General features: G+C 37.2%; 3 protein-coding genes across 4 annotated transcripts; 1 reads left to right on the top strand and 2 right to left on the bottom strand.

Annotated features, from left to right (window-relative positions):
* Nucleotides 1-4,643: 4,643 nt before the first annotated feature.
* LOC135645113 (signal peptidase complex subunit 1-like) lies at nt 4,644-5,461 on the bottom strand. 2 transcript variants are annotated; one of them, XM_065163194.1, is made up of 2 exons: nt 5,339-5,461; nt 4,644-5,135 (listed from the first exon to the last, which is right to left on the bottom strand). In XM_065163194.1, the coding sequence occupies exon 2, from the start codon at nt 5,133-5,135 to the stop codon at nt 4,848-4,850; it is 288 nt and encodes a 95-aa protein (XP_065019266.1). In that variant the 5' UTR covers nt 5,339-5,461; the 3' UTR covers nt 4,644-4,847. The 2 variants fall into 2 exon arrangements, with proteins under 2 accessions (XP_065019266.1, XP_065019267.1); XM_065163195.1 differs by having other exon boundaries at nt 5,275-5,421.
* Nucleotides 5,462-10,359: 4,898 nt separating this feature from the next.
* Nucleotides 10,360-12,150, top strand: LOC103996040 (cytochrome P450 94B3). Its single transcript, XM_009416838.3, has one exon. It carries the CDS (start codon nt 10,489-10,491, stop codon nt 12,055-12,057), a length of 1,569 nt encoding a protein of 522 aa, XP_009415113.2. The 5' UTR covers nt 10,360-10,488; the 3' UTR covers nt 12,058-12,150.
* A 2,162-nt stretch (nt 12,151-14,312) lies between these two features.
* Nucleotides 14,313-17,758, bottom strand: LOC103996039 (autophagy-related protein 101). The gene is made up of 8 exons (XM_065164154.1): nt 17,548-17,758; nt 17,323-17,359; nt 16,124-16,209; nt 15,523-15,618; nt 15,248-15,407; nt 14,998-15,160; nt 14,773-14,872; nt 14,313-14,660 (listed from the first exon to the last, which is right to left on the bottom strand). Exons 1-7 carry the CDS (start codon nt 17,578-17,580, stop codon nt 14,791-14,793), a joined length of 657 nt encoding a protein of 218 aa, XP_065020226.1. The 5' UTR covers nt 17,581-17,758; the 3' UTR covers nt 14,313-14,660; nt 14,773-14,790.
* Nucleotides 17,759-19,141: the final 1,383 nt, after the last annotated feature.

A 19,141-nucleotide genomic window follows, 5' to 3' on the forward strand; every position in this document is an offset into this window, starting at 1 on the left:
TAGTTTTTCTTTTTAATTTATTTAGAAGACGACAAACTTTCCATTCTTATTTGATGGTAAAAAGAAAATAAATATATATATATATATATTGATCTACTAATAAATAAAAGAAATTGAAGATTCAATATCCAATCAAAATATTATTGGTTCGAAACTGATGGGAAAGTTGTGTGACGAGACTCTGGTCACGACCAAATCGCATGCGAGATTTAGATTTTTTTTTTGTTTGTGACAGATTCAACGATAGGATGGCCTGATTGGATTTGGTTGTGTGATGAACATTTGTGACATTCCAAGTAATTATCCGAATGCTATCTGATGATGTTGAACATATGGAATGTTTTTTACATGGGTATGATTCGCATGTCATGCAATATACTACTGTATAACATGTGAGGATGAAGCTTCCTAGTGTGGCAGGAGAGGAAGATTTCACTGTCACTCACAGACCCATTCAATGTTAACTTTGTCTTCTTGTCTGGACATGTCTATTGGCCAAAACAAAGAAATATAAATTTTTCTTCTTATTGTAAGAGCTCATGGATCATGTGAACTGAGGGACTATGACAATTAGGAAAGGTAAGGGGGGTGAATATGAGATTGGATAAGATTTTTATCAACTAAGTTGGCTGATATATTCTAAAAGATTTTTAGAATAAAAATGTAAACCCCCTCAATAAAAAGCTAAATGATTAGGCATGATGTGATCACCATTTGAAACTTGTGATATGTAAATGAAGGAGATGAGCATACTTCTTATGCCTAATAATAGGAAGGGGACAAGGTTGAGATGAGAAGTAAACTCTTACCATAGTGGCAAGAAGATGAAGGAGTGTTCCTCTCCCTCTCTTATATAGTAAGAAATAAGATATGTATGGTTGGTAGGGTAGCACATCACTTAAAATGAAGATGTTGATTTCAGGTTCTTGGAATCTGAGATATTTATTTATTCAGCCAACAATCTAACACACACAATTAGACAGAGAGAAAGAGAGAGAGAATTGAGAATGGATGGGGTAGGATAAGGATCACCGTGGAAGCTGACTTAGAGAGAGGGAGAGAGGAGAATTTTGGCATGGATGGAGTGGGATAAGGATCACTGAGGGAGCTGACTCGACAACACATTGGCCTTAATAACTAGGAAGAGAGACCGCTGCAATGCAATGAAAACTTTTATAATAAAATAAATAAAATATTTCCTTTTAGTAAATTTTAGACATTTAATTGGTGTACAAATCTTAAAGGAGGAGGATGAGAGGTGCAGCCGAGAAAGTCCAAAGAAACAGGAACAAATGAGTAGAAAAGAGGATAAGAATGAAAGGGAAAGTGGAGGTAGAAAATGAAGAGAGAGAGAGAGAGAGAGACTGAAGTTACAAATTAGTGTATGCAAACTTGCCTTGCTTGAAGGCCAACAATTTTACTCTATGAAAATATACAAGTTCTTTTTTTTATGTCTAATGGGTTTAGGATATATATATATATATATAACAGAGTTTTCACTTTGCATGGCTAAATCATTTTTTATAATGGAATTTAATTATTACAACAAAAATCATGAAAAAAAAGTATATTTATTTCCTTATTATTTTTATTTTTATTGAATTTTTGAGTATTTTTCATGGCAAAGAACTTCCACTTATAATAAATATATTATTTTAAAATTATATCATCATCATCATCATTATTATTATTATTATTATTATTTACTGAATTATGAACCCTTTTTTTTCCCTGACAAAGAACACTTCCACTTGTACTTCATAGAATGTGTCAAACCTTGGCTGTCTATTCTTATGCACTTATTTTGCAATTTCAAGGACATTGAGTGGAAGGAGCACAGAGAGAGATGCATCATAATCACCATTCATTTTCATCAATAATGTCATCATCATCAATTTGTAATTTTGCTTGTTGTTTGGTGGGTACTACACCTACCACCAAGTCAAGGCAAGGGAGGAGGGTTGGCATGAGAGAGACATCACTTGGAGCTATAGATTTTGGTGTTCCAAATTTTCACCATAAAATTGCATGCTTTCACTAGAAAAATAAAATAATATCATGGTCAATATCAAGCCATGCAAGCCCATGAACTTTAATCGGACTAGATCTTTAATAATCGGACTAGCCGATAAACAACAACAACAAATAATAACAACGACAACAATAATATTAGAAAAAGAAAAATGCTTTCAACAATAATAAAATATTTTCAAAGTGATGGAAAAGGCTTTCAGAAAAATGCAGACATATCTTTAGAGAAGTATAAAACAAAATATATATAGTTGATAATGCTTTGCATTTCTTTATTTTTTAATTCAAAATAGATGAACACAGTCTAAGGGTCTCAAATAATGAAAAGAATTAACAAAAACAACAGCTTAAAATGAGAAACACTCTTGTCTGGGTAAGCCAGATAAACAAGTTGTAGCAATTACTTTCTACATAAATAAATGTGGTGTATAACCTTAGGCAACCACCATATGTCTAATTTATTAAGATGGATTATGCCAATAAACTGAAGGACAAGTATATGCTTGGCAAAGGCACTTCTACATTGCTCCATGTCAACATGCTTAGGATAGAGTCCAAAAGACTACCATCCTTAGAACAAGGGGCTTCCATATCTTTACAACTGTAGGAACACCCAAACTGAGTACAAAATGAAGAATCCATGTCAGAAAACCATGAAGCTACACTAAATTTAGACCATCTGCATTGTGATTTGTTGCAACACAACTATTTATCATCAAGTTTCATAACGATTACATATCACAAAACATTTTCCCCATCAAGAAAATAGTACCATTGCATCAGTATTTCCAAAGTATAGTGAAAAGCTCATGCTAAATCAATGAATTGGATCAGACAATAAATGTTGATTGAGAAAAAGCAATGAACAGAAAGTTTCATCAGCAACCGAGCTGCTGCATCATATGATCAAACTCCAGAATCCAATTTGGCTATGAACTCCAGTAAACATACCGTGTAAGAAGAACCAAAATTGATGTAAAGTTGATATAATTGCACAATTCACAATCAAGTAGAAACCTGTGTATGCTGTAATTAACATCAATAATTCAGGAAAACGAACGAGAAAAATAAGATAAAACACACATAGACCAGAACACCACAGACCCTACAACCAGGCTTGCCATGTAAAAGATAACATAAACCATTCAGGAAAAAAGAACAAGAAAAATAAGATAACACGCACATCGACCAGAACACCACAAGACCCTACAACCACGCTTGCCATGTAAAAGATAACATAAACCATTCAGGAAAAAAGAACAAGAAAAATAAGATAACACGCACATCGACCAGAACACCAGAGACCCTACGACCATGCTTGCCATGTAAAAGATAACATAAACCATGCACACAAATTATAGAAGGCATTACTAAATCTGACATTTAAGAAAAAAACATACTATTTTTTTAATGAAACAACTCGATAAGTGAAGACACCACTAACTATTAGGAGGCAGGAAATCTTATAAACATGGTACCTAGCACCTTAGTTCCTAAAGATGAGAATACTTGGCTATTATTTTGTAAGGTTATATTTATGAAGACTGTAATCTAAATCCTAGATAACATAATATATATCATGTTTTCAGAACGAACACAACACTAACTATTAAAATATGGGAAAATTTGATTACATAGTAACTGGGTACTTAGTTTCTAATACATAGAAATATCTAACAGGTAATTCTGCAAGATCATAGTGGTGTAGATTACAGCCTATTAATCTATATCCTATAAACCCCAGACAGAAAAGGGAAGAAACACACATACATGCAAACTGAAAAATTTACCAAGTAAATCAGTGGCAAATTTATCCATTTAAGTATAAATTGATAATAACCTAATATTGTTGCTTCGTACTAGCCTACAACAAAGGAAACTATTTAATCTTGTGTCTTAGATTACCTAACACTAGTAACCAAAATTATCTCTTTGATCACATCATTGAATCCATTCGAGCTCCTTTTACAAAAATCAACAGCATTTATCTCTAAGAATTCCATCATGAGCTACTATTAAGTCAATAATACGAAAATCTCTACTCTTTTATCCATTTTTTCAAGCAATTGTTTTCAGATAAATCCTTTGGATATGCTTTTGGATCTTAGAATAACTTTAGAAAACCTTTTCGGATCATAGAATTGGATATGCTTCCTGCTTCCTAATCATGAACAGTGGCTTTCTTGACATGATATTTCATTATAGACCACCAAAGAGAATTCGATCCCACTTCTGATAATAACTGAGAGAGAAAGAGTTTTGTTCCACAAAATGCATCTTGGTCATCATCATTTGTTGAAATTAAGAGAAAAGAGTCCGAATGTATAAAACATGATTGTCAAACCTAGACCACTTCGAGGTTCAAAGGCAACAGCAATGCAAAATTAGAACCAAATATCACACTAAAATTTTGAAGACATGATCAAGTCATCAACCATTTCCATCCAGTGCATAAGAGCCATTTCACTGATTTTGTAAGGAGAACACAGATTTCCATTACTAGTTAACAAGGTGATATATGCTTTACCTGCACATATGCTCACACAAGAAAAGAAAGAAACATATAATAAAGGAACTAATAGCATGGCATTTGGAGTAACAAACAAACGGTATAAGGAAAAGAAAGACAACATAAGGCTTAGCTAAAATACTTAGAAGTTTGAAGTATGAGTTAACCATTAGCTCAATGGATATGTGATGCTAAAGTTGCTTTGAGACAACATCACGGAAAGCATAAGGCACTGCCACAACATGACTCCGCAAATAGAATTCGAACAGCATAAGCCCCATGCTCATCGGTGCCAGAATACTGACTCCTACTTGTGCTTTGCTGCTTTCTTCTTGGAAGAAGCGGCAGCAGAGTTCACCTGTGGCTTCGGATGACGCTCCGCTTCGCTCGGATCCAACCACTTCAAGGGGTGGCGATTGAAGAAGGGCCAGTTGGGCACAGTGATCAGCGTAGTAAGCACGACTCCACCGGCGTATGCAAGCATCATCGTCCGAAAGGAGCCGATGGTGTATCCGACGCCGAAAGCAGCGACCGCCGACACGACGAGCATGATCTGCATCAGAATCTCCGCGCGCTTCTGCCCTTGCCAGTCCATCTGATAACGATAAGAAAACGCGCCCCGTGCGATCAGACCAAGGGGAAGAAGTTGCAACAAGCAAGAAGAACACAAAGATCCAAAACTTTTCCGTTTCAAGAGATCTGTGAGTGAGGAAAAATGCCAGAAACGATCGAACCTGCAAACAAAACGCTGAATTTAAGAGATTAGCGCGGAGAAAAAACGCTGGACAAATCAAGAACCTGATGAGATCGGAAGAAATAGATCGATCGGTCGCTCAGCCAAAACCCTAATCCTAATAATCCCCAAACCAGCTTCCCGATCACGAGAAATAGAGAGCGGCCGGTCGGGAGTGGTAACGTCACCGTCGGTGATTTATAGTTAAACCAGGGCCCAGCCCGAGACCTTCGTGGGTAGGCCTTATTACCCGACCCGACCCGACCCGAATCTGATCCGATTTGGGTCCGAAATTTCAGAATCCAACGATGATGTATTTAGTATAAACCAGCATCAGACATTTGAGTTCGTATGATGAATACTCATGAACATTTGAATATAAAATTCGTATAAAGCGTTCGTTTTTTTGTTTGAATGGGAGATTGCTTGTCAAGTAGATTTCTTGGTATAAATACAATCATTTTTTTTCATTCAACGTGAAAAATGTCGGTGATGTTTGAATCGACCTAACTTGATTCGAGTAGAGAATATCATGAACAAATATTGATCTACACAAAGATTGAAATTAAATAAAGTTCTTGATGCTTAGGTCAGCTATAAAATGAAAAATAAAAAATTTCGAGTAAAGAAGTAATTGATTTGACCCGATGAGCTTTTTTTTCATTTAATGTGGAAGATGTCAGTGATATTTGAATCGACCTAACTTGGTTCGAGTAGAGAATATCACATATGTTTGATCGAATGTTGATCTACACAAAAATGAAAAGTAAAAAATTTTGAGTAAAGTGGTAATTGATTTAATCATTCAACGTGAAAGATGTCGATGATGTTTGAATCATTCGAACTTGGTTTGAGTAGAGAAAATCGTAGATGTTACTCGAATATTGATCTACACAAAGATCAAAATAGGATGGAGTTCTTGATGCTTAGGTCAGCTATAAAATGAAAAATAAAAATTTTGAGTAACGTAGTAATTGATTTGACCCGATGAACTTTTTTCATTCAACATGGAAGATGTCGGTGATATTTGATTCATTCTAACTTGGTTTGCGTAGAGAAGATCCACGGATGTTCAGATAGAATGTTGATCTATAAAATAAAAAATAAAAATTTTGAGTAAAGTAGTAATTGGTTTGATCCGATGGGCCTTTTTTTAATATGAAAGATATGGATAATGTTTGAATCAATTTAATTTGGTACGAGAGAAGATCATATATGTTTGATCAAATATTAATCTATACAAAGATTGAGATCATATGAAATTCTTGATGCTTAGGTCAGTTATAAAATAAAAAGTAAAAATTTCAAGTAAAGTAATAATTGATTTGACCCAATAAGTTCTTTAATATTTAAAATGGAAGATGCTAGTGATGTTGAATCAGCTTAACTTGATTTGAATAGATAAGATTATAAGCGTTGGATCAAGTATTGATCGACATAAATATCAAGATTGGACAAAGTTCTTGATGCTTAGGTCAGCTACAAAATGAAAAGTAAAAATTTCTAGTAAGATAGTAATTGATTTGACTCGATAGATTTTTTTTAACGTGGAAGATATCGGTGATATTTAATTCAACCTGACTTGATTTGAATAGAGAAGAATACAAATGTTCTATCGAATATTGATCTACACAAAAGATCGAGATCGGATAAAGTCTTTTATGCTTAGGTCAGCTACAAAATAAAAAATAAAATATTTGAGTAATGTAGTAATTGATTTGACTCTATGGACTTTTATAATCGATTTAACATACATGGATGAATATTCTATGATATAAATAATATATTTAAAAAAAAATATATTGGATTGATATTTATGATGCTCAACAATTGATTATGTCATCAACCACGTCGGTTTGATTAGACTATCATCGAACAAATTTAATTATAAATAATAATAATAATAATAATAAGAGAAAAAAAAGGGATTATTGATCTTATTCAACTTCGGAAGACAAATTTAAAGATAGAGATAGACTTTTGCACTTGTCAGATGTTGACACGAATAAATGTATTTATCAATCGAGAAAGTTTTTGCCTTTGCCTCTTTTGAGATTGTTGAAATATAAATTTTTTTTTGAAGTAAACAAAGATAAACAATGAGTTATGAGACGAAAAAATCGACACGCGTAGCATTTACGTTCACAAACTTAGGGATTGGATACGTAAGGAAATAACTGTTCCTTATGGTGTCGTCGTCGTTTGTCACGAGACCGTACGACGTGTTCAATAATGGGAGGGAAAAATTGGGTGCTCTCTCCCGTCCATTATATAAACGTTCTCAACGTGCATGCTTTAAATGTCAACACATAGGCCTTTCTGAGCCGTCCGTTTGTCTGCCGCTTCTTCTTGTTTTTACCTCATTTAGTCAAAATCAGGTAATGACAGCTTTTGCCGTATCCGACTGGTGTTTCGGATGGCACGATTTAAAGCATCTTTTGCATGTGTTGATTGCCGGACATGTCTTTTTCTTCCTTTCTTTATTGGAATAAAGAAAAATAAAATAGATTAGAAGATGTGTCAAGGCACGAATCGTGTCCTCAGATGTATTTTCGATCTTATTTGCTCAAAAATATTGTAGCCTAATATAATCGCGATGTCATTGTCTCGCGACTACGACGTGACGCCGCGATAAGGACATCATTAATGCCGAAAAAGTGAAAATAATAAGAATAAAAAGAAGCAAAGAAAGAAAAAAAAAAAGGAGAAAATTGTCTCCACAGGTACAAATGGAGATGGAAAGAGGAGTGTTGAGGGTTTCTTTCGTTAAGATAATATTGAGTTATGTATGAAGAAGTATTGTGGCCAATATATTTAGATTATTATAAATATAGGGAGTACCTCCACTCTTATATAATTATATTTGCACATAATAATTTTAAAAACAGTGTAATTATATTATGATTATACGATTTGAAGCTGAAATTTTGGTAGAATGGTAGTGTTAATTTGAAATTTAATTTAATTTCAAATAGTATATTTTAATTTCAAAAGTAATTAAACTGTCATTGTCACCTTACTCATCCGTAGTTTTCCTTTTTCTACTTTTTCTTTGTTATCTCTTATTTTATTCATTTTTCTTTCCTTCCTCCTCGTTGTTTCTCCACTATAGACAAGGCCTTAAGATGAAAAAAAAAGCAAAGATGACAAATGATGGACGAGATGGTATAGGCAAAGGTGACAAAAATAATTTGAATGTCTTTTAAATTATAAGATACTATTTTGAAAAGAAAAACGAAAACAAAAAGTGAAAAACTCAACATAAAAGTCTTTTATAGAAAAATCACTCTAAAAAAAAAGGCTATACTTACCGTCCAATCTCAAGGTTTCTCAAGTTATTATATCGATAGGTCTCTTCGATACATGAATGATTCTACTACTTTGGTACAAGAAACAAAGCACATCTTGCATCCAACGAGGGATGGAGCATAAGTACAAGTTGTGGACGGACTGTCAACACCGATGCAAATGTGGCAACAAAGCAAATGTTTCCATCAAGAATTAGGGTCGACTATCCCTTTTACAATAATAATAATAATAATAAATAAAATTCTTTTAATTTAATATTTCAAGGTTTTAATTTTATTTTTTCCACATGAAAAATGATTTTGTTCCCCTTTATTGTTGTTTCTCGCTGTCCTCATATTGTGGGTGAACACAGGAAGCATGGCCACTAATTCTCATCCTCTTTATTATTTATTATTATTATTTATAATTCTGAATTTTTGTTATAGGTGTTGGTTGTCGTTTTCACATATGATTAACAAATATTTTTAGATTTCTAAAGTCTATATGTCCGAAGGATCAGAAATTCTAATACGAGAGTCATCAATGATGCAAATAAGAAAATCTTAAAAATTAAAATTTATTTTTTCTATAAATATTTCATTATCTTTAGCGAGGAAATATAAAATATGATAAACCTTTTGATACTCTTGATATTTAAATAAAGTTATCTTTTAGGTCATCTAGAGAAGGTTATCCTCTAAGATTTCTAAAGAACATGAGAGAGAAAAAAATGTAGATTTATGTCTATACGAGAGGATTTATGTTTAAATAGGGATAATTCAAGGATATAATTGACTTTACATAATAAAAAATCTAATTTTCAATGAAAGTAGGTGAGATTTGTTGAATCACATTAATCTTATATTGACTTTCTAGTATGTTATTAATTATTGATCTATAATTATTTTCTTTTAGTTTTGAAAATTTTTTCTTCCTTTTTGACATATCATTCATTAGTCGTGTGAAACGATGAAAAATAAAAATATATTTTATGATATCATCATTATTGTACTTGAATTCTTTCTTTTTGTTTTTTTTTGGGGCTTCTCTTTAATTTCTTTTTGAGTGGGCATATTTTCTATAGCTTCATCGAAAAGAATTGGCTTCTAATGGTCCATCATCGACTTGATAGCTTTCGTTCTCAACCACACCACAACTTGATATTTGTGGACTGGGATTTGAGGGATGGCCACTAGAAATCCAGAGTTCTATCCAGCATACATACTGTGGTGATTGTTGATCCAAATATGCGATGTTTTTTTTTTATTTCTTCGGTATAAAATAAACCTCTGTAAATAATAAAATTAAATTCTAAGTCATATATATACATATTATATATACCCAAAGTGAAATAAGAGACAGCTAATATAATCAAATGCAACTTCATCGAACATCGAAGATTAGTACAAGTCATTGGGAATCTTGACTAGATTAGGTGTATCCAATTGAGCTTTTGATCGAGAGCAGAGAAAAAAGATATGATAAAGAGGAAGAAAAGAAAGGATGGATTGCTTTTTAGACAGTGAATCTGACAGTAACTCTACTGATTCTAAAGATTAGAGTTTTGAGTTTCAGAAATAATTTTTGACCGAGTGTTTGAATAGGAGCGAAAGAAATAATAATATGATCAATTCAGGTTTAACGTCGAGAGGATAAGATAAAGAAAAGATGGATAGATTTCACGGATTAATCTTAAACTCTTTGGTCCCATACATTTTCTACTTCAATCCTAATTAAGATTAACCCAAGCCATTTTATCATGGCAATATTAGTATTATTGCCTACTACTTGATAACGGATATGCATTGTTGCTACATTTTCGGCACGTGCTCAATTGCACACCACACCTTTCCCTTTCCCCCATATAAATTCCAACGGTCCCTACTTGCTTCCGACCCCTCTCTCTCTCTCTCTCTCTCTCTCTCTTATGTCTATCTCTGTTTCTCTCCGCAGTGAAAACCCTTATCTGGTATTGTTCAGCTTCTGCAATCAGTTGCCATCTCCTCCGATGCCACCCCTTCCGCTACTGCTCTTTTGTTTCTTCTTTGTCTTCTTCCTGATATTGCACCGATTGGTCCTGAGACTGTCGGCCGCTGGCACCGTTCCTTCGTGCCACGGTCCCAAAGTGCACCCCGTCATTGGATCGTTGCTTCCGTTCTATAAGAACAGGCACAGGCTATTGGATTGGTACACGGAGATGCTCAAGGCATCGCCGAACCTGACCTTCGTCATGTGGCGCCTCGGTGCTCGTCGGATCGTCGTCACTGCCAACCCCGAGAATCTGGAGCACATGCTCAAGACCAACTTCCCTAACTATCCCAAGGGCAAGCCCTTCACCGACATCCTCGGCGACTTCCTCGGGCGCGGCATCTTGAGCGCCGACGGCGATCTCTGGCACATGCAGCGCAAGCTCGCGAGCCACGAGTTCAGCGCCCGATCCCTGCGTGAATTCGTCGTTAATGTTCTGGAGCGCGAGGTCGGCGAGAGACTGCTACCCATCCTGTCGTCCGCGTGCGCCGACCGGCGGGTGGTCGACATGCAGGACTTGCTCCGCCGCTTCGCCTTCGACACCGTGTGCAAGATCTCGTTCGGCACAGACCCCGGCCTCCTCGACCCCTCGCTGCCCGAGTCGGCCCTCGCCGGTGCCTTCGAGGTGGCCTCGGCGATCAGCGCAAAGCGAGGGGCTGCGCCGGTCTTCGTGGTCTGGAAGGCGAAGCGCGCGCTCGGCGTCGGCTCCGAGCGTCAGCTCCGAGCCGCGGTGAAACTGATCCATGCATCCATCATGGAGGTAATTCGGAGGAGGAAGGCGACGCTGGAGAATGGCACACAGCACAAAGACCTCCTGTCGAGGCTCATCACCGGAGGCCACGAGGAAGAGGTGATCCGCGACATGGTCATCAGCTTCGTGATGGCGGGGAGGGACACGACGTCGGCGGCTCTGACATGGTTCTTCTGGCTCGTGTCAAGCCACCCCGAGGTCGAAGCAGAGCTGGTCAAAGAAGCGAAACGAGCCAAGGGACGATCGGACTTACATGCGCTCAAAGACATGAAAACGTTGGAAGCCTGCCTCTGCGAGAGCATGAGGCTGTACCCGCCGGTGGTGTGGGACTCTAAGCACGCGGTAAGCGACGACGTGCTGCCCGACGGGACGCGGATCAGGGGAGGCGATCGGGTGACGTACTTCCCCTACGGCATGGGGAGGATGGAGAGGCTCTGGGGGGAGAACTGCCTGGATTTCGATCACAGGAGGTGGTTGTCGGAGAGCGGGGAGGTGGTGCGAGAGTCGCCGTTCAAGTTCCCGGTCTTCCAAGCCGGGCCAAGGATCTGTCTGGGGAAGGAGATGGCCTTTCTCAAGATGAAGTACATTGCGGCGGCTGTGCTCCGAGAGTTCGCGCTGAGGAGGGTGGAGGGTGAGCGACAGAAGCCAACGTTGGTCCCGATGCTCACCGCGCACATGGCTGGTGGCCTACAAATGGTGGTAGACAGCAGGAAATAATTGGGATAATCCCCGTGTCAATAATTTCTCAAGAATATATATATATATATACATATATATATTTCCCGAATCCAATCCAAAGACCATTTTACACGATTTATCCCAAACGCCGCCTCACCGCAAACAGATTTAACCTCTCAATGGGCCTATCATCGCTCATTCTGTCAAAGGGCCAACCAGAAACCGTATAGTTATAAGAGAGAGATTACACTTGGATAACACTGAAATGAGCAACTTGATGTTTTTCATCATCATCCCGAGCTCGAGGAGCTCAAAATCACCAGAAGGCCTTTTTATGTTTTTGTGGCATGCTTTTTTCGTGCACAGGCCATTGTTGTGGAGACAAGGACGGAGACTGCCGAACCGCTGACACTTTATCCGACACCCCGCTGTCTGATTCCGTGGGAAGGACGCCTGAATAAGCTCGGTGATATTGATATGGATAGACATGTGGAGTAAGCAAATCAACATTAGGTGTTGTTGATTAGGAGTAACGATGATCAATTCCAGTTGCAGTTTGTGAGCGTTTAATTTGGTCGGTCGGTTCATCATTTACTCTATTCCAATATATTAATGCTAAGAATGATACTCCATGAGGAGACAAATGTATATCTATCAGGCATGGAATTATTTGCACACCAAGTGTTTTATCTGATGTATTAGATTCCTTCCCAATTAGGTGTCAGACAAGTCAGCTATGAAGCCTTCAACCACAAACTCAACAGTGCCAAAAGCAATGACAGGTCTTAAGTAAATAAGACATTGAAGACGAAGACCACTGCTACCGGCGCGATGCACACACAGGATTGATATTTCTTAAAGTCAACATCAAAAGCATGCATCCCCACTCGCTTGCGTCAGCTAAATGGCATACTTCGATTTCAATGGAATTGGGATGTCTGTGGTCCTTTTGAGTTGTAAGTGTGTTTGATGCGGCTCCTTCTATTTCTTTTATTATTCATCATATATCATTACCAAGATAGAGGATTTCAATAACTTGCAAAGATGGGGATCATACGATTTGTGCTATACATCATGACTATTTATCTATCACAACCGTGTAGGGTATCCAGGCCCAGGAAATGGGTTGGAAGTGGACAACCTGATATCTCCAACTCTTGTATCAGAGCTGGCACACTGTTCAAGCTAAATGCTTGTGTTCTCGGCCCCATCCTGCCTGCAGAATATGTTCTGATCTTATCTTCACAAACAAGGAGTGACCTGGGAGGTGATGGCTTCCATTTTAGGGCACATGTTAAATATCACCTCTGCTGACTAGTTTGCTCCCCGTGATGGTGGACCATTGCAGGTTCTACCCTTTTTGGAATGACTATTGAGACAGGAAAATTGTTGAAGAAATAGTTCATGTTACCAGAGGTGTAGATGCTATAGCTCAGGCACACTGCTCACAGTTGATCCGTGTGGCTTGCGGTGAAGGGAACACATACCGGAGGTCATGGCAGGGAAGGAGGGATATGTTCTCTCTGTGTTTGTGTTTGGCCTTCTCTATTCTGGGACTGGTCAAACTTGACAGGGTTACTGGGGAGAAAGATAAAGCAAAGAGAAGAAGATTCAATCTTTGATGGGAGACAAGTTGAACTCCACACAGTCGTATCCCATTAGCATGATTGGGGAACTGAATCCAGTCATGTCACTTAATGGCATCTTGGGCATTCTTTTCCCTTTTTTGATGATGAAGATGCAAGAGAACGGATTGCACTGATCGAACAGGAAAGTATTGGCAGTACCCGTGACCAAGTTTTGGGGTAATGCAAAACATTCTAATGCAATCACTAAACTAGAAGAAGATTCATCCGATGGACATTACAACAAATGTTTTCCTTCGTTACATATGGATACATCTAAGTGACAAATTACTGACTCTCTTTTGTTTCACTTCAATAGGGATAAATAGTACATTTTAAAGTAACATGCATTAGTTTTATGTGTGCTCAGATAGTGCAGCAGATCCCACATGGCGGAGGGACCCAAGGGATGCACCTAGGATGCCTTTAACTGCCCAACCAAGCGAACAGCAACGACTATCTTGTATATATCTCCAATGATATGATTTTTACTAGATCCAATAAAATATTCAAATTCGTACATGCCAAGAATGAGCTATGTTTATTGTAGATTACTGTCATCTACCACTGCAGGAGTGTTGATCACTAGCCAATACTCAATTGTAGAATATGAAAATTACAGGTTGCAGACCTGATGCAAGTTCAGCAAGAGAATAGAAGCACATAACATGGCCAGTTAAAGAACCCTATTTGGTGCACGAAAAGTCATACTTAAACTTGCAGATGAAACAAGTTAAGAGCAATATGAAACACGGCGAGCAACCGAGACAGAAGAATGAACATTTGAGCAAAAGTATGTAGTGCATATCATGATATAACTTGTTAGCCACATTTTAAGTTGGCATTGATACTCACACTGAAGTGCAGGGGCAATTGTAGTCTGCCATGATGCCTTAGATGTAGTTCAGGAAACTGCAACAAATGATGAGGATTTAATAGGCCTGTCCAAGGGTTATGTACAAGATCAATGGACAAAATGCCCCTTCTCTTCAGCTTCATTCGCCACCGAGTATAAACCTGGTTCAGAGAAGTAGTTGATATTAATTTACCATGACATTTTAAGCAGCAATGGTTTCTGTAACATGAACAAACATTTTTAGAAATGAAAGGATGACTGTATGCAACTTACGCCTGCATAATTTTAAAGTCAACTGAGCATGGAAGGATGTCCAGTCTGCAGCATCCTCTTAAGCACATCAGCATGCCAACCAAAAGAGGAGTCTGATGAACTGTGGAACATGTTGAGAAAAGGTGTTACCTGGAGATCGAGTTGTGTAGAATCTAATTCACTTAATGCACTAAATCAAGCATTGTGGCTACTAGGACATAGAGAATGGTGTCCGGACAAAGCAACCTTGGAGTTGAGATCTCAAATGGAAATGATATAATCTCAGAGTTTTGTACAGTTGGAATGTGGTCTTTTTTCTCATCAGAAAATCTTATAATTTGAAACAAGACTTCACATAATGATGACTCTAAGGCAGCATGTCTCGAACTGCTCTCTTCAGATGCATTTTCTAAGATCATAAGATATATAGAAGGTTAGATTATCAAATAATAAAATAATGATAAAATTGGCAAATTCAGAGAAAGAGCCTTACTACCTCCAGTGCTTACGGGTGCTTTGGTATAATGAGATTTACCATGAGATTTAGGGTTTAACACATGTAAATTGATATACCATTGCTCCCAATAAAGGCGCTCAATTTTGTTCCCAAACCATGTTGCATGCTTGTTTTTGATCTCGTAAAAAGATAAGCATACCTGCACCAGCAAAAATTTCATGAACGTATCAGCCTAAAAAAAATGAAAATAGAGTCCTAGCATCATCTGTGAACCGTAAGTACCGATAGGTATCTGATAATATAAAAGCATAAACCTGGCCTTTTCTGTTTGGATGTTTCTCTACCCAACCAATGAACTGGTCAATCTTTTCATCTATCTTCTTTTCAATCTCATGATCTCCACAACGAACCTGCAAGAAAGCTTCAGGATAAGATGGCTATAACAGAAACATAAACGCAAAACAAAGAACTTCAACGGAGACAAAACCAATGCAAATGCAACAGACTGGCAGTCTTTTACAGGTCAAACGCAAACCATAAACTAACAGCACACTTTATAAAGAAGCAACACACCAAACAGCACCAAGGCATGCCCAATTTTCTTGGTTGTCAAGTCAATAATAATGCATGCCAAAACTTGTGGATTGACTGTTAGCTACAGAATCCGGTCATGTGCATAAAGAGAAGGTCATGACAACTTGGACTGATAAACTATGGATAATTGGATATATGCTACCTAGTTAAGAAAGGGTGTCCAATGATGATGCCACATTATGACACCATACACAACAAAAATTGAAAGAAAGCAAACATAAAGAAATAAATCCAAATGGGACACTAAATGCAACAACATATGCCAGATATGGTTACAACTCAACACCTTAAGTAGCTTCTGTTATAAGGCAAACAACTTACATAGGTGAGCTCGAAGTGTTCACACTCAACATCCTTGGGCCGAACAAGTCCTAATGCTCTATGGAAGATAATTGTATGCAATATGCCTGCAAAAAAGGAACTGGTAAATATATGCAGAGGTGTCCAAAAATCAGCAACAGATAAAGACAACTGCTGAAGATCAAAGGTCACAGGCAGTATACACACGATAACCACATGGTCTGGAATGCTAAAGCAGTTCCAGCATTTGTTTCAGAAGTTCAGAAAAAATATACATGATAAAAAAGGCATAAGCAAAACTAGAGATTCAAAATAGTTTACGCCACTTTGATTCCAAGAAAATTTGTAGAAAGTTTATTCCATGATTAAATGCCTCAAGTAAAAATAAATAAACAAAAAATATTATGTTTACAAATTTCCTTTTTTTATATTCAGAGTGCAGGAAAATCTAAAGTTGTGTTAATTTTGGAAAAGTGAGCTTAAAAACAGCGAAACCATGAACTGAAGAATTTAGCCTTATATTTTCCTTGCAAAATCGGAAAACTAAATTGTATATTTATGACATGGCACCACATAAATTTCTATATGAATGATAAATTGGTGTGACCATGTCAAAATGAAAATCTCATGGATAAAAAACATAAATTTTCATATAGCGTAAGGGTCGAGCACTTTCATATCTTTGCAATTAACCAATTTTTTACCATTGCATTGTTTTTTCGTTCACTTTAAAATCTTTAGTTTCCCAAGAACTCTAGAAAGTAACTTTAATATTCTCAAATACAAAAGAATTCCTACCTAAATCATTGAAATGACAGCCGACTTTTCCTTTAATTGCACGTATATGCAAGTGCTAGACCTTCCTAAGCTATAACAATTTTCATTTTACCCTTTTTCTCTCACAAAACTAGGAATCTGGCAAAGTCAGACCAACTTATCATTCGTATCGAGGTGCGCACATGAACTATAAGTCAGCATTGCATAAGTTGTTGCCATTTGTGGCACGTGTTGTGCAGCATGACACACGGCTATCACATGCCTGACATCTACATACAGGGGCATCTACGATGCATCAGCAAGAAAAATAGCTACGGTGAGAAAGCCACTACATGGTAATCAGCTGGTTGTACAAGACTAACAATCGTAAAAGACAAATGCTACACATCCTAATCATAGTCATGCAAATTCCACTGTTGAACATAAGCAATAATTGAACTTACAACGCAGCACATCTTGTATCTCTGTCGGCACCACCACCTGGTATTAATGATCGAAGAATAGTCAACAAGAAATTAAAGCGATAGCTACAAAGCACGCCTGAAATTACACGAAGAAGAGGAAAGAAACGAGGATCGGTATATGCGAACCTACTCGAAGCTACTGGAGGATGAAGTTAGGAATGAAACGAACAAGGGCCAAAAGGATTTCGGAAAATAGGGTCTCACCAGTTCCTTGAGTTGGCAGGTTTCGCAGTTCATGGAACCTCCCCTTCGCGACACGCAAAGGGATCGAGATCGGAGGAAAGAACGGTGGCGGAAGGATCAGAAAGATGGGATTTCGGTGGTGGCGTAGGTGGCGATTCTAGGGTTGCAGAAGGGCGAGCGAGAGGAGAAAGCGGAGGGGCCGTCGACGGTGAGAAGGAAAAATAATGGCTATTGTTATAAAGGGTTTATTAGGCCTAATAACCCATTTCCATGACACAAATCCGACCCGATAATATGGATCGGAATCCTCAATCCGCTAAATGGCCTAATTATTTACCCGCTTATGGATCCTTAGAACTCAGACCCGTTAGATGGTTGAGTTACTAATGGGTCCCAAATTCATAGAGGACGGGAATCACAAAATCCGATGTATCACTGAATTATATATGGTTGATTTATTGAAGGCGAAATGGCTCAGTTTTACTTTTACATATATTTGTACTTAATCTCAGTAATTCAATTTATTATAATAATAAAAACATTAAGACTACTTTTAATATATATATAGCTCAAACTACTAATATTAATTACAATTAAAAGTAATTAACCTCAATTTTCTCTTTATATGTTTGTTAACACAAGGAATGTAGATGGGGAGATTTAATCTTAATGGAATTAGAACATAAATCATAATATAACATATGTTAATGATCTCATATAATCGAATCATGACAACCTAATGGATTTGACTATGTTTCTTTATAATCTTAGTAGTTATACTACTATTCTTTTCCAAAAAAATAAAAATAAAATTGTACTTTGTCACTTAATTATGATATGTTGAAGCAATAAAGTTTAATTATGAGACTGAATTAGGGACATATGAATCAATATCAGTAGAGCTAATTTTTCTTTACCTACCTTTATATTTTATCTAGGACATGAATTTTCTTCAAAATGATAAGCAAATGGATATCTTGCTGCTTTAGGTTGGTAGAAAAAGTATGTCATCTTTAAGATTGGATTCCTTGTTTCATGAAACACAATATGTGACAGTGATCCCTTCTGCAGCAAGAAAACAAAAGGGAGAGAGAGAAAGGAGAGGGAGAGGAAAAGGAAGATTGATGGTGAAAGCTTTTGTGTAAGTACATTGAATCCTCTTTTAGACTGATTATTTAGCAATTCCATACATAATTTCTTAATCCTACAAAGTATCTTCTTGCATATAATAGATTGAATTCCTTTGGCAGTGAATTGCTTTCTTAGTGAGTGTTGCATGTAACAATCATCTTCAAAAGATGTGCAGGTGAAATCTAACAATCAATCTGATCATTCATTAAAGTGCTAAAGAAGATTGTAAAGTCAGTAATGCATGCAGCATGTTGACACACAGAACTGATACAGAGGATGCAGCATCAATAAGCAAGCATTATTGGGAACCCAGAGTGGGAGGGAGGTTAAGGAGAAGGTGGTTGCAGTAATGGAGGAATGATCTCAAGCATCTAATCCCACAAAAAGTGGAGGACATGTAGGGTCACATGTGAGACCTAAAGGAAGAGCAAAGGACTCCCCACAGAAAGTATATGCATGAGCTCAAGGACAAAGCCACTACAGT

The sequence above is a fragment of the Musa acuminata genome, chromosome BXJ3-8 (genome assembly GCF_036884655.1).
Source record: "Musa acuminata AAA Group cultivar baxijiao chromosome BXJ3-8, Cavendish_Baxijiao_AAA, whole genome shotgun sequence".
Lineage (NCBI taxonomy): Eukaryota > Viridiplantae > Streptophyta > Magnoliopsida > Zingiberales > Musaceae > Musa > Musa acuminata.

Coding starts and splice junctions, on each gene's coding strand:
- LOC135645113 (XM_065163194.1), bottom strand. CDS start 5,135: ATGGACTGGCAAGGGCAGAAGCGCGCGGAGATTCTGATGCAGATCATG.
- LOC103996040 (XM_009416838.3), top strand. CDS start 10,489: ATGTCTATCTCTGTTTCTCTCCGCAGTGAAAACCCTTATCTGGTATTG.
- LOC103996039 (XM_065164154.1), bottom strand. CDS start 17,580: ATGAACTGCGAAACCTGCCAACTCAAGGAACTG. Junction 15,619..16,123: donor AACACTTCGAGCTCACCTAT/GTAAGTTGTTTG, acceptor GCTTTCTTGCAG/GTTCGTTGTGGAGATCATGA. Junction 15,161..15,247: donor AGCACCCGTAAGCACTGGAG/GTAGTAAGGCTC, acceptor TTATGATCTTAG/AAAATGCATCTGAAGAGAGC.